General features: G+C 35.1%; 1 protein-coding gene across 3 annotated transcripts in view; it reads right to left on the bottom strand.

Annotated features, from left to right (window-relative positions):
- Positions 1 to 23,191, bottom strand: part of LOC127525738 (dedicator of cytokinesis protein 2) — a 119,718-nt gene that overhangs the window by 84,511 nt on the left and 12,016 nt on the right. For all 3 annotated transcript variants that reach the window (XM_051918534.1, XM_051918531.1, XM_051918533.1), the window contains 16 exons: positions 23,033 to 23,114; positions 21,768 to 21,903; positions 21,609 to 21,684; positions 20,814 to 20,890; positions 19,164 to 19,414; positions 18,443 to 18,541; positions 17,814 to 17,886; positions 16,909 to 17,012; positions 15,517 to 15,703; positions 13,853 to 13,950; positions 13,685 to 13,774; positions 12,332 to 12,432; positions 11,342 to 11,476; positions 5,398 to 5,506; positions 4,545 to 4,615; positions 3,596 to 3,702 (listed from right to left, as the gene is read on the bottom strand). In XM_051918534.1, coding sequence (XP_051774494.1) covers positions 3,596 to 3,702; positions 4,545 to 4,615; positions 5,398 to 5,506; positions 11,342 to 11,476; positions 12,332 to 12,432; positions 13,685 to 13,774; positions 13,853 to 13,950; positions 15,517 to 15,703; positions 16,909 to 17,012; positions 17,814 to 17,886; positions 18,443 to 18,541; positions 19,164 to 19,414; positions 20,814 to 20,890; positions 21,609 to 21,684; positions 21,768 to 21,903; positions 23,033 to 23,114 — 1,796 coding nt within the window. The remainder of the gene's footprint in view (positions 1 to 3,595; positions 3,703 to 4,544; positions 4,616 to 5,397; positions 5,507 to 11,341; positions 11,477 to 12,331; positions 12,433 to 13,684; positions 13,775 to 13,852; positions 13,951 to 15,516; positions 15,704 to 16,908; positions 17,013 to 17,813; positions 17,887 to 18,442; positions 18,542 to 19,163; positions 19,415 to 20,813; positions 20,891 to 21,608; positions 21,685 to 21,767; positions 21,904 to 23,032; positions 23,115 to 23,191) is intronic.

Genomic DNA, 23,191 nt, shown 5'->3' with positions numbered 1-23,191 from the left:
AGTCTCTATGTTGTTCTTCTTCTAAATCTTTCGTGTTTTTAGAGGCAGCTTGAATACGCACAAAGAAGAAGTAGTAATAGTAGTAGTTGTCCGTAGAGACCGTTCTTTGTTAAAAGTAAGAAGAAACCTCATTGCTTGACTGGCTAGCGTACTCTCTGCAGTCTCAGACGGCGACACCTTTGACTTGTGTCGGCCAGACGGCCACCGTAGCTTCTCTATTTTGCTTCGAAAGGGAGTGGTGCTGTTGGTTGCAGTTCGCAACCTCACCGCTAGATGCAGCAAAAATTTACACACTGCACCTTTAAAGCAACTTTACAGTGATAAACATAGGGCTGCACAATTATGACAAAAATCATAATTGTCGATTATTCCCTTGAAATAATTGCGGTTATGAATTGACCTCAAATTTTTGAACGTTAGTGCCTATACTAACTTAAACTCTACTGTGAAGTGCACACTTTTAGAGCATGCACTAAGACTGTACGGCACTATTGGAAAATATTACCTTGTTATTATCATTTTACATGTAAAAATAGCTTAAAAATCCTCTACAAACTTTACCAATCACCTTTAGCATACAGCTCTTAATGCACTAATGTTAATCTTGCATACTATTAGTATGAACTCTTTGCAAATGGAGATTCAGCCATCATCATCTGCCACTTGTCGCTGATCCTATCATGCCTTGTTTCTCCTCCAGGTGAGGGCCGGACACACTAGATGAGGCTAACACGGTAGAGGTAACTGTACAGCATATAAATGTCTCATTGCTCTCGCACCCATTTCAGAGTGACATTTCACAAAATGGGGCCTCGTTTTCCAGTGGTCGGCCGGATAAATTTCAATTAAAATGCCTGTCAGGGCGGCTTACGGGGAACACGGTAATTCAAAAATAAATAAAATGACATACGAATATATGAATAAGTAAACAGCTTGCTGCATCATGCAGGACAAAAGAGGAATCCTCGCATTGTGATTTCAAGTAGCCCTGGACCAATCAGTAGAGGCGAAGAAGCAACACTCATGAATATTTATGAGAAAACGCACCAGACACATATGGAATGGGCAGCTTGTGATTGTGCTCATAAAATGCATGAATTTAATTTTGAAACCTGATGTCTCATGCAAATCTAATAAGATTAATAATTTAAAAAAATAGTGCACTCGAAAACAAGAACTCATCAGGTGAGATAATACACACTTCATGTACTGTGTGTGAGTGTGTGTCTATCATCAGTGGTCGACTGAATGTTTGTCAACAATCAACACTGATATCAATAACTAAAGAGCGGGGTGAACGATGACTAATATGATGTTGCTATTGATATATCAACATCATATTGTGAAAAAATGTGCATCATACACAGTGTTACTGTAGTATCGAGATACTATTATGGTTTTTATTCCTGTTTTGAATTAGTTTTTATTTTTATATGTAAAATTTTATTTTTAGTTTTTATCATTTTAATAAGACTTTCTTTTTTTCAAATATGTCTATATACTTTTATTTCTGTTTAATAGTAGTAGTACATCAAGTTAAACTAAGAGCCTGTCCACACGGAGACGCGTTTAGCTGTATACGCAAAAATTTTGTATCATATAGGCGTTTCGTCCAGACGGATCTGGCATTTTGGGAGCCTGAAACCGCTATTTTTTGAAACCAGGTCCCAGAGTGGGTAAATCTGAAAACGACACCCTTGCATTTTCGTGTGTACAGCCAATCCGTATATTTTGTGAAACGATGATGTCATCACCCCACGTCTCGACCCGAGTCAGACACTGCTACGTCATGTAACAGCAACAACAACAACAACAACAGCAGACTACATGCTTGTGTTCTTGCCGCAGAAGCTACCGAGCCTATTAACTTTACTAAAATAAAGCTTTATTTCTAAGCTTTACTAAAGTTTGTATACAGCGCGCAAGGTTTATGCACATGATTCAAGTCTTATTCTCCGTTTTTAGTGTATCTCTGTGGCAGAATTACAGCGCCACATACTGATCTGGCATGTATACTACATCGTTTTGAGTCAGTTACAGCGGTTTTGTGTGTACACTGATTTCTTGAGACAAGGAAAGAAAAAGATCGGATAGGGAAAGCTCTGGCTTCATGTGGATGTGGCCTAAATGAGAAATGTTCATTTAGCAACTAGCTGAAGTTTTTTATATTTTATTTCAGTTAACATTCATTTTATTTCAAGTAACAAACCTGTTTTTTTTGTGGTTTTAGTTTTAGTTAACTATAATAACCCAAGAGTGTAGATTTTACAAAGAATACAAGGGAGGGTTAACTCACTTTAAGTTAAATGGGCCTGGATGATGTATCCGTCTATCATTATCATCAAACACACACACACACACACACACACACACCGGATATAATCCATCACGACTCTCATGAGCAAAATCACCAGGCTCTTTAGTAAAACACACACACACACACACACACACACACACACACAAACACATTCATCATCCGTCTGCAACTCATTGAAGTTAAAGAGCACAAACACACACACACACACCATTCATCACTTTATAGCATCTAGTTAACAGGCCGTTTGGCAGGAGCAGGCCAGAGGCTATCATATAAACCTAGAGAAAGAAAGAGCGGAGAAAAAGATACGGTGTAAAATAACAAATGAAATAACCTGTGGGCAGGAAAGAAAAGAAAAGGGGGAAGGGAAAGGAAAGGAAAGGAATAGTTAGTATAATTAGCTTTATATTCAATATTCAATAAGGTCCAAAAGTATGATGGCACCAGGGAAAGTGTTTTCTATTCATATTCTGCTATTAATGCAATTTAAAATTTGACTGGAAAGTTTAATTGAAAAATTGACAAAAATGTATCAGTTTTTTTATATTTATTTTGTCTCCTCATCTGTGCAAAGAGACATTTACATTTGACTATAGGGATCTAACAATAGTGCAGAATATTAAATATTGCTTTTTTTTCCCCCTCACAAAATGCTAAAACATTTACACTGAATTTGAATTTGTTCATTCACTAAATGCAAAAATGCCACATTCACCAAATAAATTCACTAAGGCAACTACAGATTTCTCATTCAGCAAAGTTTCAATTAGTGACAAACTGATATTTTTGGTATTTTGTTGACAATCAACAAATGTAAAAAGATGAGCACCTAATATCACAACACAAAAAATAACAATAATCACAAAACATCAAAAAACATAAAAAACTCAGCAAACAGTAATACAATAATCCTATAACAGTAAATAAATAATTTTTTTCATGCCGCAGTGCATGCTGGGAATTCACAAACCCTTAATTTTTCAGCAAACAATTTTAATTCTTTGTTCAGACAACTGTGTTTGACTAGTTGGGAGAATTCTGTCGGTTTAACCTTTTTTATGTATTTGAATGTCAATTTTTTATATAGTTTCAAGTATTTTTTCACATTTATTAGTATTTATGTCTTGGAAATTATTGTTTTTTTAATTACTGGAAATTAATTAACTGGAAATTATTGGGTTTTTTTTGTTTTTTTTTACAGTGTATATAGTTTGTATCTCTCTGTGTGTGTGTGTGTGTGTGTGTGTGTGTGTCTGTGCGTGTGTGCGTGCATTTCACCTTGTCTCTGGAAGAGTTTGCTGCCCACTATCTCAGTCATGGATCCTACTTTCTGTTTCTGTAGTTTATCCGGAGGAATACAGGTGTAGAAATCATACAACAGCTTACTGCACACAGACAGACAGGAACATGCATTAAAAAAAGAAGGAAAAACAAGTTCAAAAGTAATTCATACATTTAATTTCTCATTGGCAATCAATTTTGTGATGTTTCAGTGAAGCTTTTGGAGAACAGTAACTGTCAGTTTGTATTTTTAGTATTTAATAAAAGATAAAAATAGAACAAATTAATCCATAAATTAATGCTAAAGTTGCTGAGGGCAGAAAAAGTGACCTGTGTTTTATTGATCGAGTCTGAACGCCGCCGGTGTCTGTGAGAAACTACTGTATCATATCGACCCTCTCAGAGCGGTTAGAATCGCCTGTGTTGTGTGTACAGTGATGAATCGGACGCCACTTGAAGCTAAACACACACTCTCAGCTCTAACTAGAGTATAAAAACACTCAAAATAAACTCTGTTTCTGCAATCTGTATGAGAGAAACTCGCTCCACTGTCTCCTCAAACTCATTAAAAACTCGAGCCGAGACATCAGACATCTGCCTCAGTTACTCGCATGAGCAGCTAAACTGGTTAAAGTCACATTATGGCTATAATAACATTAGTGTTTGAGAGAAGCTCAGGTAAATGTAGGAGGACAGGTGCATTAAAGACCATCAGCATCACAACGAAAGAAAATCTGTACGTTTGTCGTGATTCATTTCTGCAGTTACTGATGTCATGAACTTGATGTTGGTCATCAAAGTGTCATCAAGCACTTGTAGAAACTGCTGTTAAGCTCCTCAGTATATCAGTCAATACGGCATATTGTGAAGGTCAAGTTAAGAGCGGTTTGTGCCGTCTGAGAACGAGACTGCGTCAGGACTTGTTTTAGGCTGTTATGAGACTCACCTGAGGAGTTTAGCATCGAAAACCGTCTCCACATCTTGAAGGACTGTGGGCAAGTACTTCAGAGCGGCCACCTACACACCCACACATAAGAAATATTTAAAATTGTATAACATTATAAAATTATGTGACAAATCACATATAAAATATTAAAAGAATTTTAAATCATTTTAAATAAAAAAAAAATCATAATATAAAAAGAATATACTTTACAATAAAATAATTTATTATAACATTTTATATAATATAAAATATTTAATATACTGTATATACACATAAATTGCTAACAATATAGTCTAATTTGTGAACATTAGTTAACATGAATTAAAAATTCATTTATGAACCTTTGTTAATTTTTCATGTTAGCTCACAGATACAATTTTTTATTTAATAATGTATTAATAAATGTAGCAATTAACATTAACTAAGATTAATAAATGCTTTCAAAGTCTTGTTCATTGTTAGTTCATGTTAATTAATATTAACAAATAAAACCTGTTACCCATATATACCCATATTATATCCATTATATATTGTGTATATATACATATTTAATGATATGAGCATACAATCATATTTTAAAATATTTTGAAAAATGTAAGACAATAATAAATGATCAATTCTAGGTCACTAATCAATAAAGCTAAATTGTGACAATTATCATGTGAACTCATGACCAAACTGGCTCGATCACAAATTTTCAGGACTGACAGCTGGTAAACCCAGAACCTAGTGATCCCAGACTTTTGTACCTCACTGCGTCATCAATCATTTAAATGTGTGAATTATGCATAATTTAATTGAATTTAGTAATAAATACAGCAGTACAGCACTAAGAAAGGACACACATTCATACCTGCTGCAGTAGTGTAGTGGTGTAGTCACTTTTCATCAGGTTATTGATGGACTCAAATAAACTTTTGAGAGATTCTTCAAACTCGGCCTGTTCCTTCCCTTCATACAGTCTGAAGAGAGATAGAGAACGTTTGTGAGCAGTGTAATACATCACACATCAGCCATTAAACCTACTGGTCTAGAAAGTTACAACTAAAATACAACTAAATCTGCTAGACAGAAGCAACACAACTCCAGCGGTGTTGCCAAGTCCACAGTTTTCCCGCAGAATTGGGCTAGTTTAACACTGTTGCCGCGAGTTGAAGCGACCCCAAATAACATGATATTTAGCTGCTGGAATGCGAATTTTACCAGGGGAACCCCGCTATAAATGCAGATTTTACCCCCTGAAATGCGATTGGGCTAGTTTTGGGCTAGTTTTGAGTAGCAATTGGGCGGCTTTTGTTGTAAAAACCTGGAAACCCTGAATTACAGTATCAAACTGATACTGGTTAAGATCCATTCCTATATGGGACAGAATCAACAACTTCTCTGGTCCCTATACATTTATTATAGTTTTTATTAATATTTTTGATCAATTTTTATTTTTATATTTTCCATTTTAATTTTGGTTAAAGTTTTAATTATTTTAGTACATCATCTTAAATTAAATAATAAATGTTTGGAGGTCTTCTACAATAGGCATCCAAGGTCAAAAAACACTTTAATTTTCTCATAATATCCATTACAGCATCAGCTCTTTTCTCACAGTGTCTAAAACGATTCGATCAAGGATTCTGTCTCTCTAAGCCCCTCCTTTCCGAGAGCTACTCTGCTCTGATTGGTCAGATGGCCCAGTCTGTTGTGACTGGTCAGAAACCAAACACTCATTAGCATATATGGTTTTCAGCTCTTCCTCAGCACTCGATATGAACAGTAACGATGGTGTCGGTTTTACCATATCAATCTCATCAAAGTGGATTTGCTTTGGCAGCAGAAAACAGCGTCTTCTCGACATGAACAACACGAACCAAACTCTTACAGTCTCAGATACAACTACAGTGTTTGAGGGCGGGGCAAAGGAGATGTCATTTACAGAGAGCCAATGAAAACCTTAAGCTGGCATTATGCACATTTGTTACAAACCTATAGGAAGTAAGACTGGAATTACTGACAACTCGTTTCGACAGTTCAGAATTGCTTCTTTCTTTTGAGACACAATAACTCCATTTATCTGCACTTTGATCTTTGAAACTTTGCAGACCTTTTACATTCACAAACAGCTCTATTACACACTACATAAAAGGTAATATCAGAAAAAGCATAATAGGGCACTTTAAAAGTTTCAGTCACAGTTTATTGCAAAGCATCTAGTCAGGATAAACAGCGTGATGAGTTTGTGGGTCAGTTATGGCGTTGTTTGGATCTAAATTCAGTAGAAACACATCTGTTTCTGAGAGAGATCTGGCTGCATTTCAAGTGACAGACGCAAAGGATAGTGTGGCAGCAGCTCTGATAGCGACTGACTGAAACTTTCTTCAATTACATTTTAGACACAGCCCAAAGATTCATCTCTCTCTCTGACCCTCATGCTCTTCTTTCATGGTGTTTTCTCTCGTCTCGCTCTCTCTCCTGTCTCTGTCCATCAGGTCAGTTGTGTGGAGATCTGTCTCTCTCTCTGGTTTATCTCTTTGTCTGTCTGTCACGAGTAACTCGGCACAGATGTTATAGTCGGTGGGGTTTCTGAGGGTGGAGATTATGCTGTAACACACGACAGTATTTACCGTGGTACCGCTGAAGAACAGACATGATTACTGGAGCATTGTTCCTCTAATCCACATGAGAGCCACAGTTAATACGCCACCTCCGACCCCACACAATACCACACACACGCACACACTATAATAAACACACACACACACACACTCACAAAACAATGATGCATAATGTATATACATACGTACATCAAAACAAGTAGATGTGCATTTCCTAGAATTAGTAAATCTACAGAGAAACACACACACATGCAAACCGACACACTTCATCCTCAACAAAATCACCTAAAAATAATTCTAATAGCAAAAAAAAAAAAAAAAACGCACTTATGCAGAGACATTATATATTCATTAAACACAACAAATACACAGGCCAGCAAACCACCGTAAGGGTTCTGACAAAGTCGCTCATGCTGCCCAAGGCAGGGCACACACACACACACACACACACACACACACACACTTGGTTAATCCTGATGGTGGGTATAGAATGAGAGCCATTAGAGCATAAAAACAAGCACTCAAAGAGATAAAACACACAAACTGCACAGAGAATGTGTGAGAAGATGAAAAACCTTGAAGAAACCAGCAAACACACACACACAACAAAATTCTGTTTAGAATACAGACAGTTCTGGTTCTGGATGCTGATTGGTCAACACAACATTTCAGCAGTGTAAAACACACACTGATGTCATCTATTAACCATTAGATCCACTAGTGCATAAATTCCCAAACTTTTTTGTCAGTCCTTTGACCTAAAATATTTACTTTAGTTAATATTTCAATAATTTAACAACACATTTGCATGTTCTTGGTTCTCTGATGAAGGACTATTATCATTAACTAGAACTAAAATTGTTTAAAACATTTTGTTAATTAAAATGAAACTGAAATAAAATCTAAATAAAAAAACTTAAAGTAAGGAAAATTAGAAATGTTGCCTTTGCAACAAACTAAAATAAATTTAAGTTGAAGCAATAAAATCATTAAATGGAAATAAACACTGAAACTGAACTAAAACTGGAATAAAAAAAAAAAAACATAAATAGTAATAATTATTAAAACAACTAATAAAAATAATGAAAGTGCATAAAAAAAACTGAAAATTAATTTAATTTTCAAAACATTAATAAACACTTTATATAAATAATACTAAAGTAATTATTCTAATGCCAGTAATGTTCACATGACACGCACGTAAACAAATCAAATATTTCATAATTTTTAGTGTATTATTTTTATTTATTTATTTATTTTTACTTATTTAAATTTTTAATTTTTATGATTTAATTTATCTTTTTAATCAACAATATCTGTTTGGGAAACCCCACGCTAGTGGACGACATTAATCAATTTGATTCAGAAAATGTTTTAATCCTGAAACAGAGCTTGTTTAATAAATCTGGCTGATTTAGCTTTTCAACACACATTTAAAAAAAAGTCATTAAAACAAAAGAGCAAAAAAGATACTATAATCTATCCTTTCTAACTTTTTAAGCATTTATTTTTTAAGCATTTAAAATCATGTTAAAGACAAAAAAGTTCTCCAAATTGAAGAATAACCCAAATATCTAAATAATAAATATTTCATGAACAATTTTGGGTAATTTCCCCATCCAATACCTCTTTCCAGCTATTTAATATAAAGGATTTATTAAATTTCCAGAGCATGCACCCAACCCAGGCGTTCTCACACCCACATGGTGAAAAGACTCTTTGCTCTGGGAATATAACGTCTGCGGTTTAATCTGGAAGTATCAGAGAGTTATTTTAAAAGTGCAGAGCAATGACGCTTTCCATCAAACTCCATTATCAGAGCGAATCGCCTCCTGCCGGGACTGAATCCAGAGCGAAAACACTCCTGCTGAGAGCCTTCGGACTAATAAACACTGAAAAATGATCCGGCCGTGATGGGGCTGCATTTCTAGAGATCTTAGTATGCATCAGTGTACTGCAATAAACAGACTAGTTAATATGAGAGAGGGAGGGATGGAGGGATGGATGGATGGAACATAGATGGACAGATGGACGGACGGAACATAGATAGATGGATGGATGGATGGATGGATGGATGGATGGACAGACGGACGGATGGATGGATGGCACATATATGGATGGATGGACGGATGGATGGATGGATGGATGGAGAGACAGAACAATGGATGGATGGATGGAACAGATGATGGATGGATGGATGGATGGATGGATGGATGAAACATGGATGGATGGATGGATGGATGGATGGATGGATGGATGGATGGATGGACGGACAGAACGATGGATGGATGGATGGATGGATGGATGGAACATAGATGATAGATGGACGGATGGAACATAGATGGATGGATGGACAGACGGACGGACGGACGGATGACACATGGATGGATGACAGATAGATGGACGGATGGATGGATGATGGATGGAGAGACAGAACAATGGATGGATGGATGGAACATAGATGATGGGCAGATGAACGAACAGACGGATGGATGAAACATGGATGGATGGATGGATGGATGGACGGACGGACGGACGGACGGACGGACGGACGGACAGACGGACAGACAGAACGATGGATGGATGGATGGATGGAAGGATGGAACGATGGATTGACAGCCGGACGGATGGACAGATGATGGAACTGCACATCAGGAATTTAAGTGAGAAAGAAAGAAAGAAAGAAAGAAAGATGATTGCGTTGCATAATTAAAGTGCTTATTGTGATCAAATGCTGTTTGCAGTGAGACTGATCTGTCGCTCTCTCCTGTCGGTCATTAGTGCACACACACACACACACACACTCATTAAGATTCATTTAGCAGCTGTTTTGGCATCAATGGCTATTAGGCAAATTAATGACGCAATCAGCTGCTACACAAACCTGATGACTGAACACACTGTACAACACACACACAGTTTGTGAACCGCAGACTCATCTGGCAACACAATTTCACGTGCCGTTATCGCTGCATTGCAAAACGTAACACAATACAAGTATACAAACAACAGCTATGGTGAGCATTAGAGAGACAGTTTTCTCTTTCACCTCAAATGACTTCACAGCAGAGCAACAGTTCGAACAGAGTCTTGTTGAGCAAGTTAGTTAAAGTTAGTTAATAAATGGTTGAGATGTTTATGTCAGCCATATAAAAGGATGCATAGTTAAGTGTGAAACTATCACAGCAATGGCAGTGTGAATGAGCATCAGCCACAGCCTGTGTTTCTGCAGTGCCGCTCGATGACGGCATCCAGGGGCCCCACAGGCAGAGTCATAAATCACAGGCAGACACGGGCCCTTAATGACCGTCAGGCACCGCTGTTACACTCCTCGACAAAACGCCACAGACAGAACGTGCTGGAGGACATGCGACCCTGTCAAAACCCCTAAAAAACGACCACGGCGCCTTAAAAACGTCTGCCTTAATCTCAGCCCAAAGCAGCTGGACGTTCATTTCCTTGTGTTTTGTTTTGTTTTCAGCCCACGTTCAGATGAATGAACAGTCACAGACTCCGCTCTAGCAGACTACTCATCACAACTCTTTCTTATTGGGTTTCTTGCTGTTTTCAAGAACATGAGCAGGTCATATTTCACGCCGAATTCAAAAGGAAAAAGTGAGAAATATTTTGCATAAAAAAAATGAACTGTATCCCACAATGCAATGCACTTCCAGTGTGTCAAAATCGAAAATATCAACGGCAACTGCCTCTTTTTTTATTGGACAGTCAGAAAACTTTACACATAATAAAAATTTGGGAAAAAAATGATTAATGAATAATAAAATGAAAAGAAATTAAAGATAAATGCAGCCTTGGTTAGCAGAAGAGACTTCTTTCAAAAACAAAAAATTAAAAGTAGTATTTCTACAGCTTTTTGAAATGTTACATGCTGCATACTATTAAACATTATTTAAAAATTATAGTAGGCACACTATATACTTAGTTGTATGCAGTACGTATTACGCTAGTATTTGATTGCAAAAACAACCAACATGAGCCAACAAGCAGTCCATGAGAAACTGACCAATCAAATGATTGATGCAGAGGTCACATGACAATATCTCTCCTATGGTCTTCATTGTGATATTGTTGAGGAATTTTTTAATGCTGTCAGGAGTCTTGTTTGATGTTTCTGATTCAGCTATGAACGTTTATAATTTCTCACTTTAAGAATCAATCACACAAACTTACTGAGAGTAGAGCATTCGGGAGCGGACGATGAATTTGAAGATGTACTCGAGGGCTTTGAGCGTCCTCAGGATGGGTTCACAGGCCTCTCCTCGGCTGGACACGTCCAAATATGTCTTCAGCACGGACATCAACTTCCTACAGTACACAGAAAGAGACAGAAAGAGTTTGTGCGTGTTCATGAGGTTTTGTAGGCACAGTAATCACCAATAACTCTCTAAATAACTTAAACTAAATTAACTAATCTACAGAGTCAAGATACTTTGAGACAGAGAAAAGACCGTACACATAAATCAACTAATTAAAACACAATATGTCATCAATGCAGTATGTTAACAGTAATGCTACTATGACAATCTGGATAATCATTTAGTGTGTAATGTTGCTGTTTGAGCATGAACAAGTCAATCCAGTGGGAGTTCTTCTCTATATCAGTGTCAGTGTTTCTGAACTCCCTGAAACGCCTCCATGGTAGTCTTGAGTTTTCTTCACAATATTCCTCATTTAAATAATTCCCGCCAAAGGCATACGCAGAATAAAGGGGCGGGGCCTGGTTGAGTTAGTCAGTAGTGTGTTGAAACTGGCGGTTATGGTAAGGGGCGGGACATTTCCCAAACACGCTCAAAGCGCTTGACCAATCACAACACATTGTGCTTTTCAGAAGGAGGGGCTTCATAGAGACGGGAACTGAACAGAGCGTTACTGACAGACTGTGAATAGAGGAGCTGCAACAATGGAGAATATGGGAAAATAAAGTTTTTTGAACATTCAAGCATTAAAACCTGTTCTAGTTGAGCCCAAAAACAAAATCAAGATGGGTATAATAGGTCAAAAAAGGGCATAATAGGTCATCTTTAATAATTTATTCATGCCTGTGTCTGTTGATTTAGAGTATTTCAGGATGTGTAACTGATATTCATACACATTTTAGACTCACACACACACATACTGCCATCTAGTGTTTAGAAGCACATTGAAGAGCTTTTGACTTACTTGTAAGCCAGTGTGGCGCTGAAGTGTTGTTTGATATAGGCCTCCAACACAGTGTTAAAATGCTGAAACTTTCTGTCGGCTATCAGACCGATGATATAGATCTGAGAGAGAGAGAGAGAGAGAGAGAGAGAGAGAGAGAGAGAGAGAGAGAGAAAGAGAGAGAGAGACTCATCTGCAATGCATCAATTATAACTGTGGTTCCTAACTAGAAGGCTGCATGATGGCTTATTTTAAATAATTTTAAGACAAAATAAGCTTAAAAATTAGCTGTATCTAAAAATCAAGAGGAATGTCATTATGTGTCTTATTTTAATTTGCCCCTCCGACAATTGTTAGACAGTCTTAGAAGACTGGGATTTCGTGATTTCTAGACCTAAAATAAAATATAAAATTAAATCTTAAAAAATTATGAAAATTTCTATCTATGTCAAGCTCTAAAATATTTATTCAGGTAGAAATTGCTGATAAATGTCTATTTAAAAAAAAAAAAAAAGCTTATCCCGTAATCATAAACGACTGGAAAAGTCATGTAAATTCATTGGACATAAAAAGCTCCAAAGAACATTCAATTCCTGAAGTTTTAAATGTAATTATTAAAAAAAAAAAAAAAAAAAAAATTATATATATATATATATATACACACTTAAAAATACACTTGGATGGATAGATGGATGGATGGACTCATTATCTATAATTTAGGGACTAGAATCTGTCACCAGAAGTGAGCTACATAGGACAAAAACTCCCTTTGGGGACATTTGGGAGCATCCTGATTTAGAAAAATGATTCATAAATACAGTAAAAAATGTTTTTTTTTTAAGTTTTCTTGCAGGGTTTGGGTTAGTCATCATTTTAATTAGCTTTATATATTAACGAAAAAAGTCTGTGAAAAGCCCCCAAAGCAGCTAGAAATTACACTCTTAAACATAAAGGTTCTTTTTTGGCATCGATGTTCCCATAAAGAACCTTTAACGTCCATGAAACCTTTTATAGTGGAAAAAGGTTCTTTCGAATATTTAAATATTCTTCGCACTAAGGAAAAAAAGGTTCTATTAAGAACTGCAAGGTTTTAGGGAACCAACATTTCATGAGTCCTCATATTTAAAATAGCTTTGAAAACATACTAAACAATGTTTTATTAAAAATGTAAAAATGCAGAATGTTTTCTGTGATGGGTAGGTTTAGGGGTAGGGGTAGTGTAGGGGGAAAGAATGTACAGTTTTTACTGTATAAAAACCATTTCGCCTATGGAATGTCCTCACTAAGATAGCAAAACAAACCTCTCTGTGTGTGTGAGTGTGAGTGTGTGTGTGTGTGTGTGTGTGTGTGTGTGTGTGTGTGGATGCTGCTTACCAGAGCGTCAAATACCAAAATATCATAGTCATCAGTCTGAGAATGTTCCATCATGATGTTGAACAGGGCGTCCAAGGTGTCCTGCAAGAACTACACACACACACACAGGAAAATTAACATGCATACTGAGCTACAGATGCTCATGTGTAATTTGAGTTTTGAACACACCTTCACAACCTCCTCTCCATCAATGAGTTTGAGCTCTTGTAGGTTTTGTTTCAGCATTTCAGGACGAGTTCTCCACTTCAGCAGACCCAACAAACCCACTGAGAGACAGACAGAGACAGAGACAGTGTATCCTCAACTGACTCTTAATTAGGATGCATTAATGAATCTGTTTAGTTCATGTGTATAGCAGTGAATATGTCCGAGTGTGTGTGTGCTCGTTAAGGTTGCATTGTGATGGATGTTTCCGGAAGATTCATTAGCGTGATTAACGGGCTTTCTCAAGAACAGCTGTTACAGCACACCTGCGTCTGTCTGTGTGTGTGTGTGTGTGTGTGTGTGTGTGTGTGTGTGTCCCTAAAGGAGCTTCAAGATTAGTCATTCAACCATAGCACACACACAGACACAAACAAAATGTAAACATTTAGATTTAACCCTATAAAGCCTACTGTATCTTATTTGATGTGCAAATTTCTAAGGCCTCTAAATGATCAACATGATCAAAACTTTGCTGATAAACCTGTTGCACACAATCTATTACAGTCCTTCTGTCATCTGATTGATAGTTTATAATTTTGTACAAATGTCCTCCTTCAGCTCGTGTATCACTTGTGAGCTGTGAAATCTTTACTGATTTTTATAAAGTAGTAAACATAAGAATAACTTAATATTGATAGTAATATTTCTAGATGAACACTTATTGGACTGAAGCAGTTTCATTTTACTTGATTATCCATACATCATCTTTTAGAAAATTCATGTTCAAATGTGAATATTAAATATAATCATCAGGTTTATTTGTTCATCTCTCAATCATCATTGTATTGCACTGCATTATATGTTTTAAACTACAGAGATTTGATCATAAAACTAAGCATTTAAATATCATCTTAATAAGACATATAATTGGAGATATAGTGACGAATGATATTTATATGCATTTTATGTAAATATCTGCTGTACTGTTATAAAGATCCATTGATTTACCTTACTTTTTGTCCATATAAATATCAGCATCTACACTAAATTTCATATTTTTTCTCAGCATGAATAAAACTGAGCTGTTTTTCTCCTCAAGTTGGAACTCCATATTCTCACTATATCATATGAGCCAAAAAAGCCTGATGTTTCAAAAATGATTTTCAACAACAACAACCAAAAAACATGCAAACTTTTTAGATTTTGCCTAAAGGCTCAATAAACAGTTTCATTAAAAAAAAAAAAAAATTGGACTATTATTTTATATGTCAGGCTTTACATGGTTTATATATAAATATTTAAATTGACTATATTTACTTTCTTTCTAAACAAGGCATTCCTGGCCTTTTTGTGAATCAGTGCACGTTATTGTAAAAAATTGTTTGTCTTGTTATCTTTCATCACAATGTAATAACCTGCTTTGCCTCTGAAACGACTTTCCTTTTCAGCTGATGTCATCGAGACCTCTTATTTTTCAACCCCCCTGTCATATAGAAACACTTTTCACTGTGATGAATACAATTCTGCCCTACATGCCTTTCCTCACTGAATATCTTTTTTCACTTGGAAATTCATAACATTACAGAAGTGAAATGGACTGTGAATGTCATTTCATTTTGAGTATGAAAGCTAGCCCACATGGCACATTTTCCCCCGTTCGTCCCCCCAACGCACACACATACACACACCGTTTTGAGTGAGTTTGGTGGAGCAGACGAGCGTGGCGATGGTGAACGTGTCTCTGGAGCTGACCGACAGCCCGCCCACACTGCTGGAGCTGCGCATCAGCGTCGCCCCCTTGTGACCGTCGGGGTGACTGCGCTCAGACGGCAGGGACAGATAGGAGCTGACTTCCTCCATACGCTTACTGTCACCCTACAGAAAGACAGAAAAGAGACGTTCATATTTGTTTGTAAACGTGTGAATTAAGTGTTTAACTTAACCGTCATCCTCCATATTATTTATGGAAGCCAAAACCTACAGAAATTAAAAATAAACACCCAGTGGATGGTAGGTTTCTGGTCCAAAGCCTGTGTTTATTTTGTAATTACAGAGAAAATCTTAACTCCCAAAAGCATTGTGAGCCTAAGCTGATCATAAACCAATTGCATGATGAGGAAAAAGTAATACAAAAATAAATTCATGATTAAGTTAAATTAGTTTTATCAAGTTATTTATCCCTTTATTTATTTTCCTACTACTACATTTATTTATTTTATTTTATTTTTTATTTCTGCAGGTTTGGGCCTCCATAATTATGAGACAATAGAAATATGACAATATGAAACAAGAAAAATTATCTGTCAGTGGTGTCAGAAAAATAAACTTATTTCAAAGGGAAAACAAGATTATGTTACTTACCCCATTGACAGATATTTTTTATTGTTTTAATCATAATCTCACTTAATTTTGATCAGTTTTTCAGAAAACAAGACTCTTAAGTCATTTTCCTGCTCAAGTAAATGTATCTTGATTTAAATATATTTTTAATGGAAAACAAGACAAAAATACAAAGTAAGAAAACACTTTTTTGCAGTGTATGGAAGATTTTTTCGGGTAGTTTTAAACTGAATTTTACAGATATTACCAAATATAGGGTAAAACATTTTGTTGCACTTATAATAGGTTTTATTTCCCAACTTAACATGCTTAAGATCAATAAGGACATTAATGTTGATCACTTTGTGTATTGGCTGAAATCATTGAGGTGTAGTAACTAAAAAGTTCACAGACATTAGAAACGATTATGTTCGCTTAAAGCAATATTGTAATTGTGAATAGGAAGTTTGTGCTACTCTACCTTTAAGATATTAATATGTAAATGATTGGTAAACCTTCTGCATATTAAAGACTATTAATTGAGACTTCTCTCTTTTAAGTAACTTAAATCTAATTCAGTCTTCACATTTTTTAATTCTCATTACTGTTTAGGCCTATCTATTATCATTGTTTTAAAGACAAATGGAGATTAAAAATGCTTTGCAACATCACAATCCACTCAAAAACCCATGTAAGAATAATATTAAATCATTTTTTACCACTTTTTTGGTCACATTGAGTATCACGTATGCATTTCTGACCTTAAAGACAGTGAGCTCATGTATGCCATCTCTCAGAACAGTTCCGTCTTCCTTCATCAGACGAACAAACGCCATCGCAAAGTTCCTTTCACTCTTGTCCTTCGCTGCACAACACAAATCACACATTTATTCATATCTGAATTCATTTCCACTATCATTCAGCATCATATCTCGTAGAATATGACAGATTGGACATGAAGAGTCTAAATTATAGTTATGATGCTTTTAATTCAATAGCTTTGAGCTCATCTATATGCTAGTGCACACATCAAAACATTGATGACTCATGTTGCATTGCACAGATTTTTGTCCAATCACACACTTTCTAGAATTAGGATGCCCCTCCCCTTTAGGAACTTTTTTTTTTTTTTCAATCAGCTGAACTTTATTTACAAAAAATACATAATATATAACATAATATAACAAAAAAGTACAATTTATTTAAATTACACAAGATGTTTTAAAGTTACATATGATAAAAATTCTAGAACATTTGCAAAACTGCTGATCGTAAAGTAAATACTATCGAATATGTTGCAAGACAGTATGGCAGTATTGGTCATAAAATTATGAATTGATAATCAATATTTTATGCTATCAGCTCACTAGTGTCTTCACATTTTTTTTTAGTTGTAGTTCAGAACGGAAGCTTATTTCTGCCACAGAATAAAAAAAAATAAATAAATAAAAAAAAAAGGTAAATGCGACTTTATATCTCACATTATAAACAGATACAAACTCAGAACTGTGAGTTAAAAAGTCATAATTGAGAGTTATAAACTCGCAATTGCAAGAAAAAAGTTAGAATTGTGAAATGAAAAGTAGTAATTAACTTTTTTATTTTTTATTCCATGGCATAAACAAGCTTCCATACAGAACATTACTGTAGGAACTGTGAAACTTACACTCCTGTGAGGATCGATGACGAAACATGAACCGCAGGTGGATTCTGGGCATCTCCTCCAGAGGAATCGCCACCTACAGGCCGGAGGAAAGTGTTACTACATACAGACTGAAACCGAGCCGGAAAATAGCAGGATTGTGCAGTTTCAGGACTGCATTTCTTGGACTGCATATCTAGGACAATAGTTGTTTATATGTACTACCACTTTATACTATTAGATAGCACTTTCTATTTAATTCTGTATTTGTATTATTAATTTTTAGGAATGATTTATATGCAGTCCTGAAACTGCATCCTCTGGTATTGCAGGATTAAACTATTGGGGATACGGATATAAGAGGATTTACACTTTAGAAATGAACATTAGTGTCAACATGAACCCATTTAATTTTTTTTATGCGTTTTACTGGTCTAATTGTGAAACATTTTGCACATATTATTGTGCTCTTATTTTTGAACCTTCTCTCCAAATCACCTGGCTTCATAAATGGATGGATAGAATGTGGGGATGAAATCAAGCCATGCACAACATCTTGTTGAACATCATGTTTCAAACATAAACATGTCATGTGATAGAAGAAAAATAGGTTGTGAATGCTGTTTAATGCTCAGTGTCTCTCTCTCTCTCACCTTAAATGTTTCCATCCAGCGAGGTTGTTTGATCTGGTAGTAAATGACTGACCTATATTCGTTCACAGGCCGATCTCCAGCTCCCAGACAGATTGAGTTCTGTACCATAAGAACACAAGAGAGCTGTCAATCAACACAGAAAGCCCCGCCCCCAATCAGAACATTTCCTTATCTAATTCATTGGCTGACCTTTGACCTATCGTTAGGGATATGTATACATAGTTATTAAAAAGGTGTTCGTATATTGTAGGATTATATTACAGGATTCGTATTGCATCATATTGCAGGATTATACTATTGGGGCCAGATACAAGAAGATTAGAACATTTATTGGGAAAAAAATGGATAAATTTGAACTACTAGTCTACTGTATTAAAGTTATATATTTTAACCATGATACTTTCAATAATAACATAAACAAATATTATAACAAATCATTATATATATACACACACACACATATATATATATATATATATATATATATATATATACATACATACATACATACACACACACACATACATACTGTATATATATATATATATATATATATATATATATAAAACTTTTTACTAAAAATATTATTTGGATGGACATAAACTACTGATCTACAAGCATGAGTTGTTAATCAACACAGAAAACACCGTCCCAATCAGAATATTTCCTTGTCTAACCCATCGGCTGACCTTTGACCTCATGTTAAAAAGGTTTTGCTCACCGGCACGACCTTCCCCTCCTCGTCACACACCAGCATAATGACCTCCACGTTCTTCTGCGTGGTTTTGTTGTATTTGTCAAAGTCTCCGGAGTGCAGCGTGAGGTAGATGTCATTACGGATGTCACCCGGCATGATGATCTCAGGAAAACCCAGTTTTCGTGCAACCACAGTGCTCCGGTCCACCAGATGGGGATATTCCTTTCGGATCTGGATGATGTCACCCACTAGAGCTTTCATGGTGACCCACAGACCTGCGTGACAGGAGAAACACACTCTGATGCCGAGTCGTTGAAAAAAACACTCTAAAAAATTATCCTTCGAAGTTGTAAATAAAACAAAGATTATTGAAGTATGTTTTACTAGGAAAATACCATTTTAGTCTTTCTACTTCAAAATTTTATTTAATGTTTAATTCAGTGTGTTACTTGTCATGTCTTTATTTGTGAAATTTACTAGTTTTTTGTGAATGAAAACTGTTTCAAAGCCAGTTTTTTTCAGAATGTTTGTTATTTTATAGCAGTTTTAGAATCAGGATCATGACAAAAATGCAAACAAATTTCTACAGTAAAAACTTATTTCACAACATTACTTAAAGCAGTGTATAATTTATATTAATGGCGATGTGATGACTTCCAGTGTTGGGTAAGTTACTCTAAAAAAGTAATTAATTACTAGCTACTAAGTAATTACACAGCAGTGTAATTATATTACTGTACTAATTACTCTGTCTGAAATGTATTGCAAAATGAAATGAAAATGAAAATTACCCCAAGCTTTACTCACCCTCAAGCCATCCTAGGTGTATATGACTTTCTTCTTTCTGATGAACATAATCGCAGAAATATTAATCAATATCCTGACACATCCGAGCTTTATAATGGCTCATGAGGCCAGTTTACACTTTCTTCGTAACTTCAATACGGAAGGTGGTCTGGTGGAAGCTACATATTTGACTTCATAACTTGTATAAATATGGATATTTCGCTTCAGAAGGCCTTTATTAACCTTCCGGCGCTGTGTGGTGCACATGTTTATGATGGATGGATGTGGATGGAAGCACTTTCTTTAGCTCATACTCATTGATCCCTATCACTGCCATTATAGCTCGGATGCATCAGGATATTTATTAATATTTCTGCGATTATGTTCATCAGAAAGAATAAAGTCATATACACCTAGGATGGCTTGAGGGTGAGTAAAGCTTGGGCTAATTTTCATTTCAAAGTGAACTAATCCTTTAAGAGTAATCCCTTACTTTACTTTTTCAAGAGAAAAGTAATTAAATTACAGTAATTAATTACTTAGTAATGCATTGAATACACTCAACACTGATGACTTCAGGTGGTGGATGGAGTAAAATAGCGTCATTAATTAAGTGTTAGGCTGTTTTTTTCATCTCTCCACTGTCCTTTCCTCCTCGTCTCATTCTCTAATGTCTGTGTTAATGACTAAAAAGTCCTGAAGCTCTCTCTCACAGCTCAATCACTCTGTTCTGCTGCTATTGTGTGTGTGTGTGTGTGTGTGTGTGTGTGTGTGTGTGTGTGTGTGTGTGTGTGTGTGTAAATGGGATTATTTATGAGTATTAAAGCATTAGCTGAGGGAATGGTGTTGTGCTGTCATTTGAGCAGAGATAACCACAGTGAGTCGTACCTTGACCTCCGCTGTCACCTCGAGACGTCGTCACCTTGTTTAGAAGAGTGTGCAGAAAGTCATTCTCAGCTAAGACCCTACAAACACACACAAACACAAGAACATAAGAAAACACACACAGACATAAGAACACAAGAATAGAGAAACATAATAATAACACTAATTACTTTCAATAATAACATCACTGTAAATTTGCATTAGTAAATGTACATTAATAAATGTAAAGAAATATTTACATACAAATGTGTGCATTGACACACACACACATATATATATATATATATATATATATATGACTTTTAATGTCATATTGACTTAAATATAACATAAAAAGTCACAATTATGTAATTTTTTAATAAACAAAATGTATTGTAAATATCATTTAAATGGACATGAACTACTGGTCTATGACTTGACTTAAAGTTGGTTTTATCCAATATACTTTCGATAATGATGACAACAGCAACATGTAAATGTAAACAATAAGTTAATCAAGAATAGAAAATGTAATTTAAAATATAAAAATATAACAGTACAAATGTATTCATATTTGAATGGACATGATCTGGTACTGTATATTAAAGGACTGAAATCAGGTCTCAAACTATGACAGATGCATTTGAATCAACTGTGCTGTGATTCACAGAAAAAGAAAACTGTGAAAATTGATATCAAAATCAATCAAAATTAAATTAAAACAACAATGTTAGGGTGAGCAAACGATGAGAGAACTTCCACACTTGGGTGAACTATTCCTGTCTGACAGGGGTGAACAGGAGACAAGAAGAAACTTACGGATGAAATGGAATGAAATACTGCTTCTCTTCGTCACATTCTGTCTTTCCTTTGATGATATCACTGATGTCCATCACTGCCAGTAAGCACAGATATATATCAGCCATGAGTCTCTATGCCAAATGCAGATCAAATGAGAACATTTCCCCTGATATTTACCCGCCACACCAAACGGCCTCCGCAGGCCCATCGTCCATTTCTTATGAGGAGCATCTTTCAGATCCATACGGCCCACACGCACAATCTGACAAATCAGATAGATCTTCTCTCGGTTCAGGTCTTTATTCCCCAGATCCTTTACAGAGAGAAACAGACTCTTTCAATCTTTAGGACATCAAAAAATCTCTACCGTAACAAAATAAACATTTATTTGTAATATTATTGGTACTTTATGAAAGACTAATTCCATCATAATTATGTAAATCATCATAGTCATAAAAGGTCATAATTATGAAATGAAAAGTAGAAATTACAGTATGACACAAAACGTCAATTATGACATAAAAAGTCATCATTATGGCATTGGAAGTCAATGTTATGACATTAAAAGTCACATTTATGATTATGAAAAAAGAAGTCAAATTATGAGATTAAAAAGTCACTGAGGAAAAAAAAAAATCTTAAAAAGTAAATATAAAAATTATGAGATAAGTCATAATTATGGCAAAAAAATGAAATTTATGAGTATAATTTATTAGTCATAATTTGGAGGGGAAAAAAATGTCAAATTTGAGATTAAAATGTAATTACATAAAAAGTCATAATTATGAGGAAAGTCAACCGTGACATAAAGAGTCAAAATTTATAACAGAAAAAAAAAATATGACAATAAAAATTCTAAATTATGAGATAAGTCATAATTATGGCATAAAAAAGTCACATTTGTAAGTATAATTTATTAGTTATAATTTGGAGAAAAAACGTAAAAATTGAGATTAAAAAGTCATTACATAAAAAGTCATAATCATAAGGAAAAAGTTAAAACTATGAGATTGAAAAGTTAACTATAACATAAGTCAAATTTCTGACAGAAAATTTTTAATTTATGACATTAAAAAGTCATAATTATTAGATACATAATTATGGCATAAAAAGTCACATTTATGAGTATAATTTATGAGTCAATTGTGAGGAAAAAAGTCAAAATAGAGAATAAAAAGTCAAAATTACTACATAAAAAGTCATAATTATGAGGAAAAAATCAAAATTATGTGATTAAAAAGTCAACTATGACAAAACGTCAAATGTATGACTAAAAATCTAATTTATAACATAACACCAATTATAATGTCATAATTTGGACTGTATATCTCATAATTTGACTTTTTATTTCATAATTTCAACTTTTTAATGTAACAATTATAATTTACCAAAGCATGTTTTTTTTCTGATGTGGCAGAAAGTGACCTCTGTATGCGACTTACTGTAAAGACCACCTTCAGACTGTTGAGCATCTCAATGTCCTTCGGCAGACCTTTATCTCCCCACCTGACCAGATAATTCTCACTGCAGAGAGAGAGAGTGTGTGTGTGTGTTAATGACAAACACCAGTTCGAATCATAATTATTAAAGAGTGTGTCAGT

Source organism: Ctenopharyngodon idella, chromosome 14 (assembly GCF_019924925.1).
Source record: "Ctenopharyngodon idella isolate HZGC_01 chromosome 14, HZGC01, whole genome shotgun sequence".
NCBI lineage: Eukaryota > Metazoa > Chordata > Actinopteri > Cypriniformes > Xenocyprididae > Ctenopharyngodon > Ctenopharyngodon idella.
Note: the sequence above shows the minus strand (reverse complement) of the source record. Positions and strands in the feature narration are given on the sequence as shown.